This window comes from Bos grunniens, chromosome 1 (genome assembly GCF_055505025.1).
Source record: "Bos grunniens cultivar Pamir isolate PY7600 chromosome 1, Bosgru_T2T1.0, whole genome shotgun sequence".
Taxonomy (NCBI): domain Eukaryota; kingdom Metazoa; phylum Chordata; class Mammalia; order Artiodactyla; family Bovidae; genus Bos; species Bos grunniens.
This window is the reverse complement of record NC_141165.1, coordinates 8356531-8383756: the sequence shown is the minus strand read 5'-3', so window position 1 is coordinate 8383756 and position 27226 is coordinate 8356531. Positions and strand designations below refer to the sequence as shown.

The following is a 27226-nucleotide window of genomic DNA, read 5'->3' as shown; positions in this document are numbered from 1 at the left end:
ACACTAAAAAATGGTTGATGTCAAAAAAAAAAAAACTTTAACCTTTAATCATATAACTTCGATTTTCTTCTCTTTAAAAATGACCATAATATAAAACTGTAAGCACTAGAGGTAATAAAACACCAAGCAGGGGCTCAATAAATGGTATGATTATTATCCTAAGTATATATAGAGCTTAATAAACAGCAGGAACTGGCAGGACAAAAATGTCATGTCCTAGCACACTAGGTTACTGTCAGACCACCACCTGCAAAACTCTAAATCCCTCCTGAGCCCCAAACAGAGGAGAGGTTCCTGCTCTCCTTTACTTTTTCCTATCTGCTCTTATTTCCATCCACCTTGAGTTCTAGTCAATTATTTCCAGTCTTATTTCTCTCTTCCTTTTCATTCATCCCAACACAATGTCTTCAAGACAGTGTTGTGAGATGGAGGTCCAGTGGCCATGGGTGTCTTCAGCAAAACACCTCCTGGATTGTTCACGCCACAGGCAGGAAGCATACAATGGGTGAGTGAGGGCAGAAAGGACTCACCCCAGATGCCAGCAGAAGCAGCTATAAGCGGGTGGGGGCTGGGAAGGAGTTAGAGTCAGGCACCCATGAGCCTGAGAGGTGACAGCCCCGGGGAGAAGGCATCCATTGAGAGCTTACACCAGAGGGTGTGTGTCCAGAAAGATGACAGGCCGTCTCAAGGAAAACCCACAAAGGAGACCCAAGGCATGATCATGCCATTTTCAGATTCAACAAAAAGATAATGAAGAGGAGGATGCAATGAGGAGGAATGGAAGGGAAGGAATAAAATCTGGGACGTGTGGACAGTGGATTTAGCAGAAAGAAAGGAATTAGCAGAACTAGTCACTGACTGGCAGGAAGGAGGCAGGAGGAGGGGAAAGGATCCACAGGCTGGAGTGTTCATCTGAGATTTTCTTTTTTTTTCATCCAGGAAATAAATACAAACCACCAGTTTGGGACACGTTACTGAGTTTGAAGTGCCTTCAGAATACTCAGGGTGAGACGTCCAGGAGAACTCAGTGATAGAAATGAGCTGATTTGGGCAGCAAGAAGCTGTGGGGCTGGACTAGATGACCTAGGGAGAGACCTGAGCGCTGCTGCCCAGTAACATACCACAAGCCAGAGACACAGCTTAAACACAGGTAGCGCTTTTTTTGTGGCTGTATCATGCAGCATGTACGATCTTAGTTCCCGAACTAGGGACCTAAGTGCCCCTACAGTGGAAGCATGGAGTCTTAACCACTGAACCACCAGGGAAGTCCCCAAATACAGATATATAAATAGATATATAGATATATGTATGTATGTATTTGGATATATATGTATTTGGCTGCACAGAATCTTAGTTCCCTAACCAGGGATCCAACCTGGGCCCCAGCAATAAAAGCACTGGGTCCAAACCACTGGATTGCCAGTGTCCCTACTAATATATTTTTATCTAACCCAAAATAGGGCTTCCCTGATAGCTCAGTTGATAAAGAATCTGCCTGCAATGCAGGAGACCTGGGTTCGATCTCTGGGTTGGGAAGATTCCCTGGAGAAGGAAATGGCAACCCACTTCAGTATTCTTGCCTGGAGAATTCCAGGGACAAAGAGCCCGGTGGGCTACAGCCCATGGGGTCACAAAGAGTCAGACCAGACTGAGCAACTTGACACTTTCACTTTCAACCCAAAATATCCAAAAAGAAAGCAAATCAGGCAAGCCAAGAAAGAGCACTCATGTAAAATAACAAATTCAGTTTTGATAATGGTTGACAAACGACAAACACGGTACTCACAGTTTCCGAAGAGGATGCCGGTGTCTGTAAATTCTCACCTTGCACCCAAATGCTCTCTGTCACAAAGGCGATGTGCTCTGCTTCAAGTATAAAAGGAGATACCAGGAACAGGGCCCATTTGTTTAAGTCATCAATGGACTGGATGGAGGGAAAGAAACACAATTCAATAGAGGATTCAGTATGACTTCAAAAACAACTGTCCCTTATATTAACATCTAGGACGTCCTCGCCTTTGTAATTCCAGGTGGCATATACATTAAGGCCATCCGATGCTCTCCTGTACACTGCATTAACTCACATTTTTTTGTTGTTGAGCTGAAAGTTGCTCAGTTGTGTCTGACTCTTTGTGACCCCATGAACTACACAGTCCATGGGATTCTCCAGGCCAGAATACTGAAGTGGGTAGCCTTTCCCTTCTCCAGGGGATCTTCCCGACCCAGGTATCGAACCAGGGTTTCCTGCATTACAAGCTGATTCTTTACCAACTGAAGCCTAGTTGTTGCGCTGTGACCATATAAATAGCTGCAAAATCCCATGGACAGAAGAGCCTGGCAGGCTACAGTCCAAGGGGTCGCAAAAGAGTTGGACACGACTGAGCGACTAAACAACAAAGAACAACATCCTTCAGTGACCCATGACAGCTTTCACTTCTTCTGTTACTTGTTAGGGCTTCCCTGGTAGCTCAGTCGGTAAAGAATCTGCCTGCAGTGCAGGAGACCAGTGTTCATCCAAGCAATTAATTCTGAAGCTTATTCCCACCATTTCTTACTGCCGAGCACATGTAGGAGTTTTCCAAATTACTATTTTGAAGTACATTTAAAGGTGAGGTGGCTCAGAAGTACATGCTCGTCAGCAGAAGCTTGTTACTGACAGTTGCCCAAAGAGCTGTTCTTCCATCTCCTCCAGCCGTGACAGCGTCAAGATCAGTTAGCAGATGGGCTATGATCACTGACTTCTGCTTGCCCCCTGAAATCTCTCTAGAAAGACTGTACACTAATGTTAAAAGGCTTTAAGACAAGGCACATCCAGAGCAGAAAAAGCTGAAAGCTAAAGTTGCAAGTGGGGTGCCTTCTCATCATCACCCACCCCCAAAAAGGGCATTTGGGTCAAGTTCCATAGGGTTACTTGTCAGTTCAAACCTGCCCTTGCTGGGAAGATCGGAAAGTTATTTTCACGTGTCCTAGTAACCTGGCACAAAGCAGAAGCTTAATAAATATCTGTTGAACCAATCAGTGAATGAAAATGAGAGAGAATAACTCCTATGGGTAAACGTAATTATTTGATGGTAGTTAAAAACAAAAACCAGGTTGTAGGAACTTGCCTGGTGGTCCAATGGTTAGGAATCCACCGGCCAATGCAGAGGACAAGCGTTTGAGCCCTGGTCCGGGAAGATCCCATACGCCTTGGGGCAACTAAGCCCGAGGAACCACAACCACTGAAGCCCACACACCTTAGAGACCGTGCTGTGCAGCAAGAGAAGCCACCACAACTAGAGTAGCCCCTACTCACTGAAACTGAGGAGCAGACCCCGCTCGCTTGCAACTATAGAAAGCCCGAACAGCAATGAAGACTCAGTGCAGCCAAAAATAAGTAAAAATTTTTTAAAAGAGCAAAATAATTTAAAAGATTGTCCACTTTACCCATAGAAAATATGTACATTAAACAAAAAGCTTCAAAGTTCCAGTTTGTATAAACTATCTTTGGTGATACTTAATTCTTGCAGGACCTTTGATTACATAAACATACACATATGGTACTTTTATGCATCTGATTTTAAGTATATAAAATACGGAGACCGCAAAGGCATAAGATTCAGTTCTGTAAAGTTACTTCGGCCCAGGGAGACTGACAATAAGGTATCCATTGAACCAAATCATCAGCCCCACGGTATTTTCAGTCTTAAAATAACAGTAGCTAATCACAAATAACCAAACTTCCCAATTGCAGGCTTCAAACAGAGCTTAATTAAGCCCAGCAACCACTACTTTATTCAGTGAAACATTGAGTAACTATTACAGGTCAAGCTGCTAAGCCAAACAGACCCAATTTCTAGGGAGAAAAAGATAAAAATTGGACATAATGAAAAATAATTTTTAAAAGAATATATATATATAACTGAATCACTTTGCTGTACAGCAGAAATTAACACAACATTGTATATCAACTATACTTCAATTTTTAAAAAATGAAAATAAAAATGAGGACTTCCCCTGTGGTCGAGTGGCTAAGACTCCGCACTCCCAATGCAGGTGGCCCAGGTTCCATCCCTGGTATACGAAATAGATCCCACATGCCAAAAGGAAGGATCCCACATACTACAAAGAAGATCAAAGATCCTGTGTATTTCAACTAAGACCCAGCACAGCCAAATAAATAGTTTTTTAATGAAAAAAATAAACGTCACAATGAAAAAAAAGATAAAAACTGGAATTTCATATTTGAATTTGAATTTCATATTTGAAAGGCGACTTAAAGTCTATGAGGATACAGAGCTAACTGGTCACATCTAGTGTGGACTAGGGGACATCTCTGTGAAATAGTGATTTCTGGGCAAAGCTCTAAGAAGGACAGCAAACAAAAACCCAAAAGCCCAAAACCGGTTTAGCCCAGGTACCCCTAAACCCAGCTAGAGCAGTAAGCAAGGGCTGAAAAGCTTTAGTTAACAGTTATCAAAGTTAACAGAAGCCCAATGAAGTCATGGAGATGTGCAAAAGTAAAACTGTCTCCCAAGAAAACTAAAGACATTTGCATCTCACTTCTCATTATTTTTGGATGTTCAAAATTTCTACTCTAAATTTTTAAGTAAATGAATCCAGTTTGGAAACCACTACTTATAAAAGAAGGGCTTCCCAGGTGGCTCAGCAGTAAAGTATCTGCCTGAAATGCAGGAGACGCAGGTTTGATACCTGGGTCAAGAAGATGGCAACCCACTCCAGTATTCTTGCCTGGAGAATCCCATGGACAAGAGGAGCCTGCAGTCCAAGGGGTGGCAAAGAGTCAAACACGACTTAGCAGCAACAAATTATAGAAAAATCCACCCTTGCATTTTTCATTATCATCTTTCTCAATCAGGATTCCTTAAAAGAATTAAGCCGTCCTTCGCTCAGGAATCTACTGAATGTAATGAATGAACATCTAGGCGATATTAGACACGCACTCTCTCAGAACTGACAAAAATCACTCATATTCTGTGTTATATAGTATATCAACAAGAATGGGTATTTTTGATTTGTAGCAGCAAAGTACAATGGCATACCTAAGCATAACCCCAACAAAATATTCAAACCTGGGATAAGAGTTTAATTTCCGCACGCTTTTACACACACAAAGAAAAACTCATTTTAATGCCAAGAGTGATCCAACTTTTCACGAGGAAGAGCAAAGAGCAAGAAACCATTAAAAGCAAAACACTTTTAAATGTTAATGACAGCAATATGGGTGATGTCCATGGCAATCTGCACAGCACTGCCCTCGCAAGCTCACTTCCAATAGCTGAGTGGAAAGAACTATTGTTCTGCAGAGATTAAAGCAACGGCCGCCCCAGGTCATCCTGTGAGTGACAGGGCCGGCTGAACTTGTACTTTAGGCTAAGTATTCGGCCAAGGCGACCGGACTGCATGCAAACCGAAAGCAAAAAGATGCAAAGATTAAAGAGTAGGTGCCCGGATTGGTACATGACGCAACTGACAGGAGCTGGGGGCAGGGCACTTTTTGTCACCACGGAAACAGGCGACAGAAAGCTGAGGATTTTGCTGTGCGTCTCTGGAGTCGGGTTCACCACATCTCCGGCCCAGGGCAGGCGAGAGACGATGGAGGGACTCGAGGCGGGCGCTGCTCAGGGGCTAATCGACTCTGCACAGGTACAGGGGTACACGCCGCTTCGGCACCGCCAAGACCCAGGCGTCCGGACCCTCGCGCCGGGCACCGCGTGGACAGGTGATCCGATCGGTTTCTGGCCCGATATTCCGGGCTCCCGAGGGTATCGCGTGCAGGGCAGGCCCCGAAGCTGGTCCTCCAGGGACCCCACGGCCTCTCGAGGCCTCCAGGCAAGCGGAAGGGGCCCGCTGGCCGCATACACCAGGGCCGATCGCGGGGTCCGGGCTGGGGGGCGCTCCCGGCTCCCTGCCAGCCCCGCGGCCGCGTGCCTCCGACCGAGCCTGCCCCCGGCCCCTCACCACCGGCCGCGCACCCAGCGCCCGCCCACCTGGCTCTCGCCGACACAGAAGACCCGGCCGCCACGGCTAAGGAACACGCGGGAGCCCCGGGGCGGTGCGGCCGCGCTGCAGAAGGTGAAGGAGCAGCGCGAGGCGCGCAGCCGCTGCACCGTGGCGCGCACGAGCGCGGCCGGCCCGCGCCCCCAGCGCGCCCACAGGTACAGGTAGCACAGCGTGATGAGCATGGCCGGCCGGCCGGCGGCGGCAGAGCGCGGGCCCCGGACGCTTGCACTACCGGCCGGCCCTCCCGACCCCGCCCTCCCAGCCCGCCCCCACCGAGCGGCCCGCCCCCACCGAGAGGCCCTCCGGCCCCGCCTCCGCCCCGTCCCGGCCCGACCCCGCCCTCCCATCGGCCTCCCCGCGAGCGCCCGAGCGCCCGGCCCCGCCCTCCCATCCGCCCCGCCCGTGCACTCGAGCGCCCGGCCCCGCCCTCTGGCCGGCCCCGCCTCCCGCCCTAGAGAGCGCCCGACCCCTCCCGCCTTACCACCCTCCCGCCGGCCCCGCCCTCCTGCCTAAGCACCCGGCCCCGCCCTCTCGTCGGCCACGCCCTCCCCCGCCCGGCCACGCCCTCCCGCCGGCCCACCTCTCCTGCCGGCCCCCATCTCCCGCCGACCGGAAGAGGCCGCGCCGCCGGAAGAGCCCGCGGGGTAGTTGGGGAGGGTGACGGAGGACGTGTTGATGGAGGGAGAAGGGCGGCTGGAACCAGAGGGAGGGAGGCCTGTGGGGAGGGCGGTTATGGAGGGAGAAGACAGGCAGTGCCAGGAGAGGTGAGTGGAAAGGGACCGGGGGAGGCCACTCTGGGGGGAGGCTGGGGGGCAACGTAAAGGAGGAAGAAGGCAGACGGCGCAGTAGGCTGGGGACCAAGAGGAAGCCCAGTGGCTGCCTGGCCGGGTTAAGCCAGAGTCCAGCCGTCCACCCTTGAGGGTTCGGACGCAGATTGAGGAAGGGGCTGATTAACCAGCGCCATACAAAAATAGGGAAGCCTTGCGTACTGCATCCACGGGGTCGCGAAAGAGTCCGACACGACTTAGCGACTGAACATTATCAGGGCCCGAAGTGGGTTGATACACACCAGCCATCCAGTCCAAGTGGGAAAAGACGAGACTTTTTATTAGATTATACGACGACTTCATCTCACACACTAGCAAAGTAATGCTCAAAATTCTCCAAGACAGGCTTCTACAGGAACTTCCAGATGTTCAAGCTGGGTTTAGAAAAGGCAGAGGAATCAGAGATCAAATTGCCAACATCCGTTGGATCATCAAAAAAGCAAGAGAGTGCCAGAAAAACACCTGCTTTATTGATTATGCCAAACCCTTTGACTGTACAGATCACAACAAACTGTGGAAAATTCTTCAAGAGATGGGAATACCAGACCACCTTACCTGCCTCCTGAGAAATCTGTATGCAGGTCAAGAAGCAACATTTAGAACTGGACATGGAACAAAAGACTGGTTCAAAATTGGGAAAGGAGTATGAAATGCTGGACTGGATGAAGCACAAGCTGGAATCAAGATTGCTGAAAGAAATATCAATAACCTCAGATACGCAGATGACCCGAGAACTAAAGAGCCTTTTGATGAAAGAGGAGAGTGAAAAAGCTGACTTAAAACTCACATTCAAAAAACAAAGATCATGGCATCTGGTCCCATCACTTCATGGCATATAGATGGGGAAACGATGGAAACAGTGACAGACTATTTTCTTGGACTCCAAAATCACTGCCAATGGTGACTGCAGCATGAAATCAAAAGACACTTGCTCCTTGGAAGAAAAGCTATGATCAACCTGCTGCTGCTGCTGCTAAGTCGCTTCAGTCGTGTCCGACTCTATGCAGCTCCATAGACGGCAGCCCACCAGGCTCCCCCGTCCCTGGGATTCTCCAGGCAAGAACACTGGAGTGGGTTGCCATTTCCTTCTCCAGTGCATGAAAGTGAAAAGTGAAAGTGAAGTCACTCAGTTTTGTCCTGTCCGACTCTTCACGACCCCATGGACTGCAGCCTACCAGGCTCCTCCGCCCATGCGATTTTCCCGGCAAGAGTAGACAGCACATTTAAAAGTGGAGACATCATTACTTTGCCAGCAAAGGTCCATCTAGTCAAAGCTATGGTTTGACCAGTCATCATGTATGGATGTGAGAATTGGACTATAAAGAAAGCTGAGGGCCAAAGAATTGGTGCTTTTGAACTGTGGTCACCTGATGTGAAGAACTGACTCATTGGGAAGACCCTGATGCTGGAAAAGATTGAGGGCAGGAGGAGAAGGGGGCAGTAGAGGATGACATGGTTGGATGGTATCACCGACTCGATGGACATGAATTTAAGCAAGCTCTGGGAGTTGGTGATGGACAGAGAAGCCTGGCGTGCTGCAGTCCACGGGATTGCAGAGTGGGACACAGCTGAGCAACTGAACTGAACTACACCTTCAAGCAAAAGGAATTTTAAGATAAAAGACATAAATTCACACAATGCAATAATAATATGTATTTCTGGACTCTTTTAGAATAAAGACAGGAAACAAGTGGAAGACAGAAGAGCACTACAAGGTGGCCTGCTGTTCTTAAATACGTGGGTCACCAGCCTAACTATGAGCATCCTATGACCAAGAGAGAAAGGGAAGCAGGATTCAATGTTCCTGTCCCCTCAGAGAATCATGGTGGCCCCTAAACCTGACAGGTTTCTCCCCTGGAACTTCATCTTTTTTTAAAGGCAGTATGTAAAGAACAGCGTCCTCAGCTCAAGTAGAGCAGAGGTTTTCTCTGTGTTACTTCCTGCCCCCACCTTTGCTGTAAATGGAGGGCAGATTGCAGGGAGGCCACTCCCAAGTCTGTCTTAATCCAGGGGCTTATTTTTAACATACCTGAACATTCATCTGCTTTAAAATAGCAGCATAGGGACTTACTGGTGATCCAGTGGCTAAGACTCTGCACTTCCAATGCAGAGGGCCCAGGTTCGGTCCCTGGTCAGGGAACTGGATCCCTCATGCCGCCACTAAGACCCAACGAAGTCAAAGAAATAAATTTTAAAAAACAGCAGTATAGGGATTTCCCTGGTGGTACAGTGGATGAGAATTTGCCTGCCAATGCAGGGGGCTTGGGTTGGACCCCTGGTCCAGTAAGATTCCACCTACCACCAGGGCAACTAAGCCCAATAGGGAGCCACCATCTACTGAAGCCTGTGTGCCTAGAGCCTGTGCCCAGCAACCAGAGAAGCCACCACAATGAGAAGCCTTCGCGTTGCAATGACAAGTAGCCCCCACTTGGTGCAACTGAAGAAAGCCTATGCACAGCAACAAAGACCCAGTGCAGACAAAATTAATTAACTCAATTAGAATCATTTAACCAAGTGACTAACCCTAATGCTTTATTAGAAGAGCTCGTCAAATAGCCTTCTTGGAGTTTGCTAAATTCTGGCTCAGCTAGAAATGCAGAGGTCACCTCATCTACCTGAAGGTCACAAGTAGCCCGAGTTTTTTCAAGTTCCTCAAGAACTTTGTGCCCTCTGCTTCCCACAGACACCGTAACTCCATCTGGCCAGATGAGAACTTCAGAGGTTTGCACTTAGATGCTTTAGGATGTCAGGGTCTCAGAAAACATCTTAAGAGGGACTTCTCTGGTGGTCCAGTGGTTAAGAATCCACCTTCCAATGCAAGGGACAAGAGTTCCATCCCTGGTTGGGGAACTAAGATCCCACGTGCTGCAGGCCAGCTGAGCCCTTGTGTTGCAACTAGAGAAGCCTGTATGTCCCAACAAAGACCCAGTACAGCCCAAAAAAAAAATTTTTTTTTAAAGCAATGTGGTAAAATATGAGGATCTGCCAGTTCTGGGTTACAAAGCATGGGGACCATAAGGGACAGGATGAACTGAGAAGAGGGTAAGGTCCCTCTGAACCATTGAATTGAAGACCAGTGATACCATTCACACCCAGGAAGGAACTCAGTAAGGGAGGTAGAGAAGAGGAATAAGAGAAGTCACACAATAAGCCCCATTTATGATCCCATGTAAAATGATGGAAAGGGCTCAGAAAGGAGCTTAGCTCATCATCCCCAGACAGCAAAGGGGAAGGATGCAAAACTAAGATATCAGGGATCGTACTGGGTATACGTGATTCATGTCGTGTAGCCCCTCACTACTCAAAATGTGGTCCTTGGCTGTATCAGGATCACAGGGGCCTTGCTGTAAATGCAGAATCCTAAGCCCCACCCCAGAACCACTGAATCAGCATCTGCACTTGAAGAAAATCCCCAGGTGATTCACAGAGTTCAAGAAGCAGTGCTAAAGTCACCTCTGTCATTCCCTGCATCTGGGTAGTCTTAGACAAAGCTGTTATTTAAATCTTGCTAATTAGCAAATGCCCAGGCCCAAACCAACCACCACCACTACCCTTGCTCAAACGTTAATTTTGTACCGTATGATCCAGCAGTCCCACTCCTAGGAGAGTGTAATTCAAAGATACATGCACCCCAGTATTCACCAAAGCACTGTTTACAATAGCCAAGACTTGGAAGCAACCTGAATGTCCACGAGAGATGAATGGATAAAGATATGGTACATATATACAGTGGACTAGTATTCAGCCATTAAATGCCTTTTGTAACAACATAGATAGGCCTAGACATTATCATACTAAGTGAAGTAAGTGAAAGACAAATATCCTAAGATATCATTTATACGAAAAAAGATGTAAAGTTATTTACAAAGCAGAAACAGACATGCAGTTAGAAACAAAAATTTTTGTTAATTTGAGTCCCAGTATTTGAAAAGGTTTATTCCAAATAAGAAAAATTTATATTAAATGCCTTTTGAATTTCCCTAAATGATTTCTTATTATACAGTGAAGCTGAGAAATTTATTACATTAATGGCATTTTATTTTGGTAAAAGTGAAAGTGAAGTTGCTCAGTCGCGTCCAACTCTTTGTGACCCCATGGACTGTGGCCTACCAGGTTCCACTGTCCATGGGATTTTCCAGGCAAGAATACTGGAGTGGGTTGCCATTTCCTTCTCCAGGAGATCTTCCCGACCCAGGGATTGAACCCAGGTCTCCCACATTGTAGGCAGATGCTTTACTGTCTTGAGCCATCAGGGAAGACCTTTTTTTTTTTTTTTTGGTAAACTTTGGTTATTTTTCTACTGTTATTACTGCTTCTAAAGTTTTATATTTATCAAAAGGACTCTACACCAGAGTTGTCTGTAATTAAAAATATAGATGACAGTAAAGACAAGATGTGAACTGTGACCCAAGAATTAAGTTTTCACATAAACCTACGATGATGACACATGTAATGCGTCATTATATCTTAATTATATAATTAATAGCTACCTGTGGCACAGTGGTAAAGAATCCATCAGCAATGCAGGAGCCATGGGTTTGATCCCTGGGTTAGGAAGGTTCTCTAGCGAAGGAAATAGCAACCCACTCCAGTATTCTTGCCTGAGAAATCCCATGGACAGAGGAGCCTGGCGGGCTACAGGCCATGGGGTGGCAAAGAGTCAAAGTCAGACACTAAACAACAACAAATACTAAGATAACAGCTAACTACCTGATCTTTCCGCAGTAAAAATAAACCATGACTATTATAGGTCAAGATAACACTGACTAGGAGAATCAACTGAATTTATTTACTATAAATCTTGCAACAATATGAAACATATATAAAATTGCCAAGAAAATGTTACTGTATTTTTAAAGAAAAAATCAGTTTTAAGATAAGGTTGTGAAAGTGGCTCAGTCGTGTCCGACTCTTTGAGACCTCATGGACTATACAGTCCATGGACTTCTCCAGGCCAGAATCCTGGAGTGGGTAGCCTTTCCCTTCAGGGGATCTTCCCGACCCAGTAATCAAACCAGGGTCTTACCTGCATTGCAGGCGGATTCTTTATCAACTGAGCTATCAATACTAATTGAAACCGGAATTCAGCAGAGTGTCACTAAAGATTATCAAGGAAAGAGACACTCTCCAAAGGGAATGGGAAAGAAGGTTGCTTCCAAAGTCAGAACAATGAGATAGAAAACAATAGAATAACACATTCAAAATATTGAGGGAACTAGCTCAACCTAAAACTGTTGACCTCCCCAAACGATCACTCAAGTAGAGCACCAAAAAAAAAAGATGTTTTCCGAAATGTGACCTCAGACTTCAGCTGACTACATACAGTCTCACTAGAGGATGTACTTTAGGAGGAAGATGGATGGATGGATGGATGGAGATGTGGCATACGAGAATCAAGAGAGAAGAACGATAAAGTTTTCAGAATAAAGAATATTTTTGTGACCTCAGATAGGGGAGGACTAGTCGATCAAGATACCAAAACCAGAAGTTAAAGAAAAAAAGATTGATACATAAAATTAAAAATATCTATTAAGACACTATGGCTTTCCAGGTGGCTCCTGCCAAGCAGGAGTGAAAGTGAAAGTCGCTCAATCACATCCAACTCTTTGGGATCCCATGGACTATACAGTCCATGGAATTCTCCAGGCCAGAATCCTGGAGTGGGTAGCCTTTCTCTTCTCCAGGGGATCTTCCCAACCCAGGGATCAAACCCAGGTCTCCCGCATTGCAGGCGGATTCTTTACCATCTGAGCCACAAGGGAAGCCAAGAAAGAGACTTAGGTTCAGTTTCTAGGTCAGGAAGATACCCTGGAGGAGGAAATGGCAACCCACCCCAGGATTCTTGCCTGGGAAATCCCATGGACAGAGAAGCCTGGCGGGCTACAGTCCATGGGTCACAAAGAGTCCAGGGGGACACAACTGAGCTCACATGCACATTAAGACACTATGAGAAAGACACAGTTCTAGAATGAAAAAGGTATTTGCAAAACACAAATCCTCAATAAAGATTCACTCCCTAGCCTATAATAAAGAATTCCAGGGACTTGCCTGGCAGTCCAGTGGTTATGACTCAGCCCTTCCACTGCATGGGGCTCAGGTTCAATCGCTGGTAGGAGAACTAGAATCCCTCATGCTGCCTGGCGTGGCCAAAAGAACAAAATTCCAAATCAGTAAGAAAAAGTCAGGGAAAAAAAGGGGGTGGTGGGGAGGTGTGCTAAAGACTTGAATAAGCTCTTCAAAAAAGCCATTTGGCAAATAAAAGGTGCTCAGGACTCCCCTGGTGGTCGAGTAGCTAAGACTGTGGTCTCAGTGCAAGGGGCCCAGATTCAATCCCTGGTCAAGAAACCAGATCTGACCTGCTACGACTAAGAGTTCCTGTGCCGCAACCAAAGAACCCGCCTGCCGTCATGAAGAGTGAAGATCCCACATGCCGCAACAAGGACCAGCGCAGCCAAATTAAGAAAAATAAATATTTAAAAAATAAATTTAAGAGGGGATGGTGGCAGACAGTGCAGGGTGTGCCACTTTGAGCCCCAAGGACAGCCATTTGCACCCAGATCAGATAAGCTAGGACTGCAGAGTTCAAGCACACCCACAGAGCTGCTGCAGGATGGCATCAAGATCTCCAGGGCAAACAGCTGGCTCTGGAAACACACCAAGCCTACTCCCATAGACAAAGGGGGCTTCTGACAGTGTCTGGACGGCAGCAGAACCTCACTAATTCACTCCTGTTTCAAGGAACAGTAATGAAAATCTAAAGTTAAAAACTAGAGTCTAAATGCAATGTGGTAAGTAAAGAAGTGCTATGTGATATCCTGAACTGGATCTGAAACAGCAAAAGAACTGTAGTAGAAGAACTGGTGAAATCTGAAGTCGTAGTTAATAGTATTGTGCTAATGTTAATGTATGTGGTTTGATAAACCCATGGTTGTATAAGATATTAACACTGGAGGAAGCTGAGCAAATGAACTCTGTACTATTTTTGCAACTTTGTGGTAAGTTCCAGAAGTATTTCAGAATAAGTTATGAAAATCAAAGGATGACTGTCCACTGAATTTCACTGGCATTTTTTCCCCCTTTCCCTAACTGGCCATGTCATCTTAAGGACATCATTTCATCTCTCTGGACCCTGGTTTTTCAACTGTTTAAAAAAAGCAGAAGGGAGACAAACCAGATCATCTCTAACTTCCCCTTCAAGCGCTAAAATTCTCAAAAAAATCCTAATACATTTACACCGTGATTCAATTTGCAAGGATTTGACTAGCAGTGACCTCATTTACCTCCATATCCCTGGGGTTTAGCACTGTGACAGCACAGTAGATGCTCCACAAACATTTCCTGACGCTAAACTGGCTCCTGACTTCCGTTTGTAAAGTGAAGTAAAACTGTTACCTCTTTCGCCCAGTTGGCCACTAGAGAGCGGAGTACTCACAAAATTTTCTCCATAGAAAGCAAACTTGTCTTCATCCAGCAGAGGGGAATGGTCCTTTATATCCCAGGCGCATAATAAAAGTTTTCCTGGTTGGGGAGGGGAGTCACCATCTGTGAAGAGTCACCTGCCCATCAGACAGGACCAGGACCGGCAGCTGGGCTGGTCAGTACCGTAAGTTTCCAGAACTAACAATGCCACGCTCCTTCAGAAAGCCCTTAGCAGCCTCAAAAGTCTAAACCACCTCAGTGGATCAGAGACTACACCACAAAGAGATGAGCTGCCCCTCACCCCCTCCAAGCACCAAGTTTGTCTTCTGAGCAATTCTGTCCCGTTTTCTGAAAAATCTCACTTTTAGAGGACGAGTTATTGGGGTCAAACGAATGAATGGGGAAACGGACTAAAACCATTACACTTTAAATGAGAAAAGGAATTCCCTGGTGGTCGAATAGTTAGGGCTGTGGGATTTCACTGCCGGGATTCGGGTTCAATCAGGGAACTAAGATCCTACAAGCCACACAGCCAGGCCAAAAAAAAAAAAAAAAATTTTTTTTTTTTTAATGAAATGAGAAAGATTATTGGCAGCGCATCTCCCCACCCAGCCCAGGGCCCATCCAGGGCATATCTGAGCAATGAGAAGGGGCCAAGAAAGAACCAAGGGACAGGCAGACGGGCATCAAGGGAGAACTGGAAGAGCAAAGGGACTGAAGGGTCAGAAGCTGAAAGGGCCCTAAGCCAGAGAGCCCTGGGAGTGTGCGTGGCGGCCAGCAAAACACAGGTGAAGATGACTTAAAAGGCAGACTCACGGATACATACCTCCAAGTGGACAAACAAGGTCTCACGGTATAGCAGAGAACTATATTCAGTATCCTATGATAAACCATAATGGAAAAGAATATTAAAAAAAAAAATTAAGGACTTCACCTTCCAGGGCAGGGGGTTCAGGTTCAATCCCTGGCTGGGGAACTAAGAGCCACATGCCTCGAGGCCAAAAAAATCAAAACAAAAGCAATATTGTACCAAATTCAATAAAGACTTTAAAATGGTCCACATCAAAAAATGTTATTAAAAAAGAATCTCCAAGTGTATAGAATCATAAAGATCATAAAACCAAGACATATCTTGGTTATGCATATCCAGTTATGCATATCACTGCATATCACGCAGCACTGCAATTATATGAAAATTCAAGAGTCATACTTGTACCAATCCTAAGTTTCATGGATCTTCCCCCAAAACAAACAAAGCAGACTCAGCCTGAAATGGCAGACACTGCAGTAACACCCAGGACAGTCAGGTCCTCTCCTTGTGGCTGAAAGTGCCACAAAAAGGGGCCGATGAATCACATCATAATTTTCTCTTTTCTCTCAGCCAACCTGAACATTTTCCCCTGGGAACTGCAACTTAGTGATTAGAGAAAGCCAAACCCTGCTTAAAAGGGAGGGGGTAAAAGTCATATACCTGTTATAAAGCATTGCTACTGGAAATTTCATGAGTCTGAAAGGGAAGTTCCATGGCAAGAGTGGATGGGGAAGCCAGGAGCTGTCATACAGCCCCTCACATCCCCAGCCTGGACTTTGCTTCCCGGTTTTCACTGAATTTGGTTCCCATAGAGGTACCACTACCAGGCTCCTCAGAGGCAAGGCTGCAATGTCCCCTTGTTAATCTCCCTTGCTCTGCAATCAACCTTGGATTTTTAAAAGGCCTCTATGCAAACCCTGCTTCTTCATCCCCAGAGCTTTAAGTCTATAAGAAAATAACAGTAAATCTGGTGGGGGAAAAAAATTGAAATTCAGAGTGTAGAAAAGCAAGAAGCCATCTCAGGAACCACAGGGCCCTGAAGGGAGAAAAGAGCCATCTCCTGGAGAAGCCAAGGGCGGCGAATGCTGCCGAATTGGAACTTGGGACGCAGCGCGCAGAGAGCAAGACTGCAGGCTGGAAGGCAGCCTGCACCCAGCCACCCATCAGGCATCTTGAAAACAGCAAAAGCCGGAGAGCAGGCCGAGATGGAACGACTGGTTTCTATAAATAAGTCTCTCTAGGTGGGGATCAAACAGCAAGATCAAAGGTAGGAAATCCGAGCCCTTGCTTGCCAACCCACGCAGGGCGCCCCAGCCCTTTACCTGGTTAAGAGGGAGCCCTCAGTAACAGGTGCCTGTGGGCCAAGCCCCGGGACCCCTCGGCCAGTGCACCCGATTGCGGGGGGGTGGGTTGGGGGGTAGAGTGGGGGCAGAGGCTTCCCCCCAAGGACTGAGCAGGTGGCTGCAGGGGCATGGGAAGCAGGCCGTGGGAAAGGCCGGGTGGAGATCCCCCTTGGTTGGGGCCCCGCTGCCCGGCACAACCCCAAATCCTGCCCGCTGCTCCGGCCTCCGCTGACCACATTGGCTGGGGCTTCTGGACGCTCCAGAGCACCGTTCCCACTGCCCTCCTCCGTCCCCCTTTCCGCATCGATCACCACCTGGCCCGTCCCAGCATCCTCCTACCTGAAACCCTGAAATATTAGCTCAGGCCTTCAATGTTACTGGGCTTCCCTGGTAGCTCCGCTGGTAAAGAATCCGCCTGCAATGCAGGAGACCTGGATTCGATACCTGGATTGGGAAGATCCCCTGGAGAAGGGCAAGGCTACCCACTCCAGGATTCTGGCCTGCAGAGTTCCATGGACAGTCCACGGAATTGCAGAGTTCGACACGACTGAGCAACTTTCACTTTCAATGTCACTATGTCACCTCCGGGGGTGGCACAGGCCGCCTTCCAGCTGCCCTGCAACTCTGCTCGCCCACATTGCCCTTGCGGGTCCAGGGTGTCTGCCTCCCCTGGAGACGTGTGGAAGCCCTGGGGACGGGGACCCGGATCTGTGTTCCCAGCTCACAGTGACGGTGGCCGAAGCTTTTGCTGAATGAAGGAGAGAGGAGAGGCGCCGCATAGGGATCCCCTCGGTAGGATGTTGGCTGAAGGAGGTGGACAGTAGAGAGCTGAACTTGTTTACTCAGTGGATTGCTGTTCCTCCCTGGCATTACTCCTCCTTTCAGTACAACTGAGAGCTGGATGTATTAACTAAGTCTTCCTTTACTAAGAGCAATAGGAGATTTCCATTGTTTCCCTAGGGTATGGTCCCTGCATGGTAGGTCTCTTCAGTAGTGTCCAGCTCTTTCTGACCCCATGGACTGCTCCTCTGTCCGTGGGATTCTCCAGGCAAGAATACTGGAGTGGGTTGCCATTTCCTTCTCCAGGGGATCTTCCAGACCTAGGGATCGAACCCTTCTCTCTTACAGTTCCTGCATTGGCAGGGGGATTCTTTACATCACCTGGGAAGCCCACCCTAGGGATGAAGGAGTCTTAATTCTGCCATGTGAACCCTTCTGAACCCTTCCAACACAGCATTTTCAAACAAGGACTGGAGGTTTCCTCCTCTTTGGGGAAACAGGGAATTCATTATTGGGGGGTATGGGGGGAAGTGGACTGACACCTGGGATCGATTAGATGCCCACAAAGGGGAAAGCAGTTGTCTCGACCTCCAGGGAAGTGCTTAGGGATGGTCCAAGGAATAAACTCCAGGTCAGAGAAAACCTCAAGCTGAGATCTCCACCACACCCGATACATTTTGACAGCTACAAAATAGTCCATGTTTGAGTATCCATGATCTGTTTAGCCATTCCTCTGGTTTTTTTTTTGTTGTTGTTGTTTTTTGGTCAGGCCAATCGAGGGGCTTGGGATCTTAGTTCCCCACCAGTGATTGAAACAGGGCCTAGGCAGTGAAAGCACTGAGTCCTAACCACCGGACTGCCAGGGAGCTCCCAGGGACTACTGTAGAATGTGCACACTTAAGTCGCTTCCTGTACAAAAGTTTTCTCCACATCCTCACTAATACTTACTAATACTTGTTTTTTATGATAGCCTTTCTGACAGGTGAGAGGTGATATATCACCATGGGTCACTGTTTATTTAGTGAGTGAAATCGCTCAGTGTGTCCGACTCTTTGCGACCCCATGGACTGTAGCCCACCGGGCTCCATTGTCCATGGGATTCTCCAGGCAAGAATACTGGAGTGGGTTGCCATTTCCTTCTCCAGGGGATCTTCCCGACCCAGGGATCAAACAGGTCTCCTGCATGTTTACCATCTGAGCCACCAGGGAATTGTTTGTTTAGGGGTTGTTGTTTTTGTTTTTGTTTTTGCCTTACCGCCCAGCGTGCAGCATCTTCCTTCCCCAACCAGGAACTGAATCCGTGCCCTCTGCGATGGGTGTGCAGAGTCTTACCACTGGACCACCAGGGAAGTCCCTCACTGTGGTTCTGATTTAGCATTCCCTGAAGATTAGTGATATGGAACGTTTTTGCATAAGTCTATTGGTCATCTGTATGTCTTTGGAAAAACGTCTATTTCTAAAGTCCTCTGCCCATTTTTTAAACACTTTTTTTTTAATGTTGAATTCTGTTGTTTTTTTTTTTTTTGAGGACCCAAGTTACTACTATACCGTCAAAAAAATAAACTGTGGAATCAACCTCTGGGGCTATAATCACTGTATCACAGTGTCACTCATTTGGCTCTGGGTGTACAATACGAAGCACCTGCAGCTTAATATGCATTCACTTAGATATTAATTCCTTATAGACATATTGTTTGCAAATATCTTCTCCATTCCGTAGGCTATTTTCTCCTTTTGTCGATAGTTTCCTTCATTGTGCTAATGTCCACTGCCATTTTTCAACTTTGGTATTACTGTATTTCCTACTGATTTTATGGGTTCTTTATATTGGGTTGGCCGAAAAGTTCATTCAGGTTTTTCTGTAAGCTGTCATAATGTTGTATTAAGGGCGTCAACGCTGGGCTGGTATATAGTTGTGGCTTTTTTTTTTTTTAATTTAGCTGTATGGGTTCTTAGATGCAGCACACAGGCTCTCCAGTTGTGGTGAGGGCTCCAGAGCATGCAGGCTTCAGGAGCTGCACTGCTCTGGGTTCAGTTGCACGAGGAAGCTTTGTTCCCCAACTAGGGATTGAACCCAAGCCCCCTGCACTACAGGGCAGACTTTACCAGTGAGCCACCAGGGTAGTCCCTGCTTATGGCACATTTTTAATCAGTTTAACATTTGCCTTTTAATTTTAAGATGATTTTTGAGGTATCAATTTTACATTTCAATTAAATAAAACCTCAATTTTTTTCATGACATTTACCATTGCTTTTATGTTTAGAGTCATCCCCAATTTCCCAAACTATAAATATTCCCTAGTAGTTATAATTTTTAAATGGTTACCTTTCAGATTAGCCATCATCTTGAAGGCCTCTTCCAATTAGAAAATTGTATGGTTTCTTGATTTTTATCTACATTGCTATTTTCAAATTCAACATGCAAAAACAGTAGACACCAGTGATGTTTTCAACTGCAACACATTCAAAAGAATTTCCAGTAACATATGTAAGGTACAAAATCTAGTAATAACATGAATATTATGTACCTAGCCCTCATTAAGAACTAGATTATTGCCAAATGAGCTTGATAGCTTACTGAAACTGCATTCATATAAAATCCTAGACTTTTTCTTTTTAAAAAAATCACTAATCCTAGACTTCCTTGGTGATCCAGTGGTTAAGAGTCTGTGCTTCCACCGCAGGAGGCGGAAGTTTGATCCACCATCCAGGGAAGTAAGATCCCACATGTCATGCACGTGGCCAAGACAAAACAAACAAAAAAAGTCACTGGTCCTAATTCTAGCTGTACTTTTGCTGCTGACATTTGAAACCAATGTCAACAGGTTTACTCCTGTTAAATTGTATCCTGTTGACCTGTGCCCCTTGGATTTAGTCAACTAGGACCTGCCATCCTAACTATTAACTACCTTCCAAGTTTACATCACCCATGAAATGCAGCACCTCCCCTGGAGAAGCTTGAAAATCAAATAAAATGAAGTGATAAACTGGTAAACACTCCATCCTGGCTATCCCTCTTTAAAGTATTACAATGCACATTAAAAGAAAAAAGAAAGAAATTATTGCCAACAATGCTATACTTCTTACCTACCTGCTATACTCCATGCCTAACTATCCTCAATTTTATATATATATATATATTTTTTAATTCATTTTTATTTATTTGGCTGCACAGGGTCTTAGCTGTGGTATGTGGGATCCAGTTCCCCAACCAGGGATCAAACCCAGGGCCCCAGCATTGAGAGATGAGAGTCTTAGCCACTGGACCACCAGGGCAGTCCCTCAATTTTATATTTTTATTTACTTTGTTTTTAAAAATCTTACTATAAGGACTTCCCTGGTGGCCCAGTGGTTAACAATTCGCCTGCCGTTTCAGAAAACACAGGTTTGATCCCTGGTCTGGGAAGATCCCACATGCCATGGAGCAACTAAGCCCGTGTGCCACAACTTCTGAGCCCCCGCTGCGAAGCCTGCGAGCCACAACTACCGAAGCTCGTGTGCCTGGAGCCTGAGCTCTGCAACAGGAGAAGCCCCCGCAATGGGAAGGCCTCCAACCATAACACAGAGTAGCCCCGCTCGCCGCAACTAGAGCAAGCCCACGGACAGTAAGGAAGACCCAGTGCAGCCAAAAATCAATGAGTAAATCCATAAACTTAATAAAAGAAAATCTTAATACAAATAAATACGTCCCTAAAAGCTCAAGTTTTTTAGCTTCAAAAATATTATTCAAAAAGGAACCTTCTAAGCCTTGTCACTAATTGTTTCTAAGCTTCACACATATAACTGTGCGTGTGCCCTAAGCCGTTTCAGTTGTGTCCGACTCTGTGACCCTATGAACTGTAGCCCGCCAGGCTCCTCTGTCCATGGGATTTTCCAGACAAGAATACAGGAGCAGGTTGCCATTTCCCTCTCCAGAGGTTCTTCCTAACCCAGGGATCGAACCCTTGTCTCCTGTGTCCCCAGCATTGCAGAAAGATTCTTTACCCACTGAGCCACCTGGGAAGCCGCATAATTTTGCATAGCTGGACTTTATTCATTTTCACTGCTATATAATATTCTGTTCTACCATAGATTGTTTAGCCATTGTCCTGTTGATGGACACTGGGTTATTTCCAGTTCATTTGCTCTGACAAGTAATGCTGCTCTGAACATTCCCTTACTTGCCTCTCTGGAGTCCATGTTGAAGCATTTCTCTGGGAACACACCTACTTAGGATAGGAGATACTGGATCAAGTTAATGTTGAGTGTTAAAAACATAACACTAAGCGGTTTTCCAAAGTAGTTAAAGCAATTTACACTCCCATTACTAGCAGTTTTTATTTCAACTCAGTATCTTTTAGGCCAAATACTCTTTCTTTTTTATTTTAGATTTCTACTAATGTTCACAGCTATCTTGCAGAGTCATGAGGTTCCTGAACACAAAGCATCACATTGTGTTTCTTAGCCAGAAGAATCCTCCGGAGGCACAAATCCCTTATTGTCCAAAGTCTAGATTTAGGTCATGGTGGTTTGGATTAGACCCATGAGTCCTAGGACAAGGGTAGGGAAGTTGCTAACCGAAAAAGTCTGCTGGAAAACCCCCCACGCTATGCTTACAGCAGCCGTTTTGGGGTAGCAAGCCCCCTGCCATAGTGCGGGGAGTTTCCCAGGACTGGGAGAGCCCTTTGCATGAGCAGCTGCTTTTAAAATCTCCTGCTATTTGTAGCTCTGTTCTCTCACCTCCCATGGTTACTTACAACCTTCTATTAAATCAACCACTCTTAGCATCTTGAATTACTACTCTCTTATTAAAGGCTTTAAAAACACTGGCACTCTTTGATTTGGTATTCCTAATTCTGGGCATTTATACTAAAAATGGTGACAAAAGAAAGAATTTCTATTCGTAAAGATGTTGATAGCATCATTGTTTGTAAGAATGATTTTTTAAATTGGAAAATTTAATGTTCAACAATAGAGAACATATAGTGTAAATTGTAGCATATCCAGTTCAATGGTACAAAGCAAAACAGAGACTTTTTTTTCTTCCCCGAACCTTTTGAGATTAAGTTGCAGAAATCTTGACTCTTCACCCACAAATACTTTAGGGATTATTTCCTAAGAACGAGAAGGCTCTCTTAGGTAACCAACCTACAATGATTAAGTTCAGAAAATTAACATAGATCCAATGCTAACATCTACGACCGAGTCCATATTCACATTTTGCCAATTGTTCCAATAACATCCTTTATGCAACATTTTTCCCACTTCAAAGTTACACCTTTTCACTGGAGTTGTCATGTCTCTTTATTCCTCTTTACTCTGGAACAGTTCCCTAATCTTTGTCTTTCGTGACTTAGACTTTATTTTTTTGGACTAAGCCAGGTCTTAATTGCAGTATGTGGGATCTAGTTCCCTGACCAAGGATCAAACCCAACCCCCCTCATTGGGAGCATGGAGTCTTAACCATTGGACCAACAGAGAAGATCCGCAACATAAACATGTTTTTAAAAATCAGGCCCATGGAGAAGGAAATGGCAACCCACTCCAGTATTCTAGCCTGGAAAATCCATGGGTAGAGGAGCCTGGCAGCTATAGTCCATAGAGTCCCAAGAGTCAGACACAACTTTGTGGAAGTTTCCCATTTAACTAATGGAAATATCTCTGGAAGTTTCATGAATGTATTAAGGGTACGTAAGATGAAAGGTACTCTGGTCTGTGGTTCATTCAATGCAGTATTTCTTTCCCGGCATTTTTGCTTCTTTTCTTTCCAACTTTCTTTCCCCCCTCCCCTCCCTCTTTCCTTCGTGTGCTTCCAATACCATGCATCCCTTCCCACTTATAAACAGATTAAGGAAATATTTTCCCAGTTGTTCAAATAAAGTCTAGTGATTACTCTTAAAAAAAGAATCAGGCCCATTACTTTGTAGTCTGTCCTTCAATTTTAGTTTGTCTGATGTTAACTCAGGATGCTTCCCTAGTAGCTCAGATGGTAAAGCATCCGCCTGCAATGCAGGAGACCGGGTTCGATCCCTGGGTTGGAAAGATCCCCTGGAGAAGAAAATGGCAACCCACTCCAGTATTCTTGCCTGGAGAATTCCACAGACAGAGGAGCCTGGCGGGCTACAGACCATGGAGTCGCAAAGAGTCAGACACGACTGAGCGACTGACACACACACCCCATGATCCAATTCAAGTTATGCATATTTGGCACTTTTTTTACGTCATTCTCTGCGGTGCTGATTTTGATCACATGGTTAAGGTGGTATTCGCCAAATTTTCCCACTATAAAGCTTCCTTTTCTCTTTGTAATTATTAAATAATCTGTGGAATGATCCTTTGAGACTGTGTAATAAGTATTTTTTTATACTGGAGACTGAGGGGTTACAGTCCATGGAATCACAAAGAGTCAGATGACTGAGTGACTAACACTCACTTTCACTGAGTGAGCTACTTCTCCAAGGAACTTTGGAGAATGGGATTTAGAACCAAAATACGAACACTAGGAATGCTTAGGGCCACTGGGGCGGCCCTGGTCCCAAAGTTCTTTCAGCGGGCAGATCTGGGAACGGGAGCCCAGTCCACAGAGCTCTCCCTGGCCTGCCTTCCTCCAGACTTGCACCACTTTCTCCCGGCGAGACTCCTCGCTCTCAGCAATGCCGTGATAGTGCCTAATTTGCTTAATCCCAAAATACACAGAAAATACTTTCAGAATTGCCAGAAAAGGCCATGGCTGGATGGCATCACTGACTCGATGGACGTGAATCTGGGTGAACTCCGGGAGTTGGTGATGGACAGGGAGGCCTGGCGTGCTGCGATTCATGGGGTCGCAAAGAGTCCGACACGACTGAGCGACTGGACTGAACTGAACTGAACTGAACTAAGTGCAGTTCAAATTTTGTCTTTTGTTTGCTTGTTTACACACAGAAAGCATATAGTCAAGAGTTTTGTTCAACACAGACAAAACACAAACTTAAGGTTACCAAAGGGGAAGGAGGAGAAACTGGGAGTTTGGAATTAACATATACACATTCTCTCTCTTTAGTAGCTAAGTCATATTCGACTCTCCCGACCCCATGGACTGTAGCCTGCCAGGCTCCTCTGTCCATGGGATTCTCAAGGCAAGAAGACTGGAGTGGGTTGCCATTTCCTCCTCCACATATACACACTACTATATATAAAATTTGATAAATGGGACTTTCCTGGGGGGTCCAGTGTTTAAGCATTTGCCATGCAATGCAGAGGACACAGGTTCAATCTATACTGCCTTGAAGGAAGGCCAGGCATGTTCAAGTGCCAGGCACACTCAAGCCAGAAGTCTTAATAGTTAAAACACAAGATAATACATATGGAGTCCAAATCTTGTTACATGAAGTCAGGGAGTTAATGGTCCTTGAAGAAGAGCATTTATGCATGTAGCCAAGACAGGAATTAAAGGTGCAAGGTGAAAGAAACTTGGTGAAAGGGGACATTATGCTGAAACCTGAGATGAATCATCATATTTTAATACAAAGTAAGTGGAAGTGTCACTCGCTCAGTCCTGTCTGGCTTTGCAACCCCATGGACTGAAGCCTACCAGTCTCCTCTGTCCATGGAATTTTTCAGGCAAGGATACTGGAGTGAGTTGCCATGACCTTCTCCAGGGGATCTTCCCCACCCAGGGATCTAACCAGATCTCCTGCATTACAGGCAGATTCTTTGCTGTTTGAGTCACTAGGAAAGTTCCCATTTAGTGTACATCACCACCATATGACAATCACCCAGTTAGACAATCTAGGGTCAAATAACTAATGATGTAAGCCTTGATGTCTTCCCAAAAGTGAGGAAAAAGACAGTCTTCTCCCCACTTTTTTTTTGGAAACAACATTATTTTTTAAAGGCTTTTTGGGAGCAGTTTCATGTTCACAGAAAAATTGAGAAGGTACAAAAATTGTTCATATACCCTTCCCCCTCTCCATGCATAGCCTCCCCCACAACTTTTGCTTTGATTATACAAATATAGCCCTCTTTGTTCTTAGGGCTGCAAGCCCTTGCCTGCCCACCAGTATCTCACACAAGCGTCCTATGCTAATAAACTAATTGTGTTCATCTCTTTGCCTCATGCTGAAATCTTTCCACAAGGAGACAAAAGAACGTAAGAGATTCAGTAAGTCCTGACACCAGGGCAGTCAGTCAGTCAGTTCAGTCCCTCAGCCGTGTCCGACTCTCTGCAACCCCATGGACTGCAGCACGCCAGGCCTCCCTGTCCATCACCAATTCTTCAGTTTCCATGAAATGACAGTGGGTTCCAGTCCCCTCCTCAACCAGGGATTAACAAAGCTCCGTCTAGTCAAAGCTATGGTCTTTCAAGTAGTCGTGTATGGATGTGAGAGTTGGACTATAAAGAAAGCTCAGCACCAAAGAATTGATGCTTTTGAACTGTGGTGTTGGAGAAGGTCCTTGAGAGTCCCTTGGACTGCAAGGAGATCCAACCAGTACATACTAAAAGAAATCAATCCTGAATATTCATTGGAAAGACTGATGCTGAAGCTGAAACTCCAATATTTTGGCCACCTGATGCGAAAAACTGACTTATTTGAAAAGACCCTGATGCTGGGAAAGACTGAAGGCAGGAAAAGGGGATGACAATGGATGAGATGGCTGGATGGCATCACCAACTCAATGGACAGGAGTTTGAGTAAACTCCGGGAGTTGGTGATGGACAGGGAAGCCTGGTGTGCTGCAGTCCATGGGGTCTCAAAGACTCGACATGACTGAGCAACTGAATTGAACAGTTGTGTTGTTGGTTTTTTTACCCTTGCATCTGGATCGTGGGTCATTAGAAAGCCTCTGCCCACACGCAGGTTCCAGAAAAACTCGTCCCCGCTTGCTAGCTGCGGCTGGGTCGGTTCAGTTGCCGCCCCTAATCCATGCGTCTGAGCGCCCCCGCAGCGAACACGGGGGGCGGGACCAGCACACTGGAGCTTCGGGCCGCGCGTGCGCACTGGCGAGCGGGCCGTGCCAGCCGGGGCTCCGCAGCGGGAGGCGCGCGAGTGCCGCAGGGCCCCTTCCCGGCCTCGGCGGAAACTCCGCCCCTCTCGCTGGCTGCGGCGGCTCAGCCGGCTCAACGCCGGTGCGCCCCCGCGACCCCGACCAAAGACGAACGAGGCCCTCGGAGGGGCGGCGACCAGCCTATCCCACCCGACACCCTCCCTGACGGGTGCGGCGCCCCAGATACTTCTGAAGGGGGCAGGCCGGGCGGCTTCTCCGCCTGAACGTCGCCCTCCTGACCCGCCGCCGCGCGCTGCGCCCCCTCGTGGCCAGGCAGCCGCTGTGCAGGCTGGGCTTGCGGACCGCCCGGGCTTCCGCCGGGCCCCGGGGCGCCCGCAGCGTGAGAGCTGGACCGCGCCCAGTGCAGCTCAGCTCAGGTCAGCCGTGTCGGACTCTCTGCGACCCCCTGGACCGCAGGACGCCAGGCCTCCCGGTCCATTACCAACTCCCGGAGTTTACTCAAACTCAAGTCCATCGAGTCGGTGATGCCATCCAACCGTCTCATCCTCTGTCGTCCCCTTCTCCTCCCGCCCTCAATCTTTCCCAGCATCAGGGTCTTTTCCAATGAGTCCCTTCTTTGCAACAGCGGACCAGATTCAAGAGAGATTAAAAAAAAAAAAAAAAAAACCCGCGGATGCTTCTCATCCAGGAGACGTCTCTCCCCACCGCCTACCCGTTGTGGGCCTTTTAGCTCTTTAACCCTCCTTCCCGCAGCCCGCCAGTCTCACCCCCTTACTCCATCCAGCCTTATATACCCTCCTGGAAAGATGTTGAGCAAAAATAAGAGGCCCTCCGCTTGCCTCCTCTGGTCTCACCCCGACGAACACCGAATGTGGATACGTGGGGGTCTTTGCTAACATCAACAACCGGTTCTTCGATTTTCTGCCCACCATATCAGACGCCAGCCGCGAATCCGGGTACCCAGGCTACGGGGCATTTCTGAAGCCCGGCCAGACGAAAAGGCCCACAGGTTCCCACCATCCAGCTCCCGGTTTGATAATTTGCTAGAACACAGAAGGCAGCCAAGCGCTGTACTT

General features: G+C 46.6%; 1 protein-coding gene and 2 long non-coding RNA genes across 19 annotated transcripts in view; 2 read left to right on the top strand and 1 right to left on the bottom strand.

Annotated features, from left to right (window-relative positions):
* The window catches only part of HLCS (holocarboxylase synthetase), a 224918-nt gene that overhangs the window by 194623 nt on the left and 3069 nt on the right, over nt 1-27226 (bottom strand). For 9 of the 17 annotated variants that reach the window (XR_015167038.1, XM_086409407.1, XM_086410780.1 and 6 more), the window contains exons 1-2: nt 5991-6233; nt 1787-1924 (exon numbers count right to left, since the gene is read on the bottom strand). Coding sequence is in view for 11 of the 17 variants with exons in the window: in XM_086409407.1 (XP_086265533.1) it covers nt 1787-1924; nt 5991-6185 (333 nt within the window). In the remaining 6 variants the exon portion in view is untranslated. Of the gene's footprint in view, nt 1-1786; nt 1925-5990; nt 6234-15075; nt 15130-16382; nt 16555-16742; nt 16983-25954; nt 26091-27004 lie in introns of those variants that run through there. The other 8 variants (XM_086409960.1, XM_086410131.1, XM_086409593.1 and 5 more) reach the window with 8 other exon arrangements.
* LOC147378920 (uncharacterized) lies at nt 6555-8541 on the top strand. Its single transcript, XR_015167505.1, has 2 exons — nt 6555-6767; nt 7176-8541. It is a non-coding gene; the product is annotated as an uncharacterized LOC147378920 (long non-coding RNA).
* On the top strand, nt 16150-20866 carry LOC147378919 (uncharacterized). The gene is made up of 2 exons (XR_015167482.1): nt 16150-16327; nt 20560-20866. It is a non-coding gene; the product is annotated as an uncharacterized LOC147378919 (long non-coding RNA).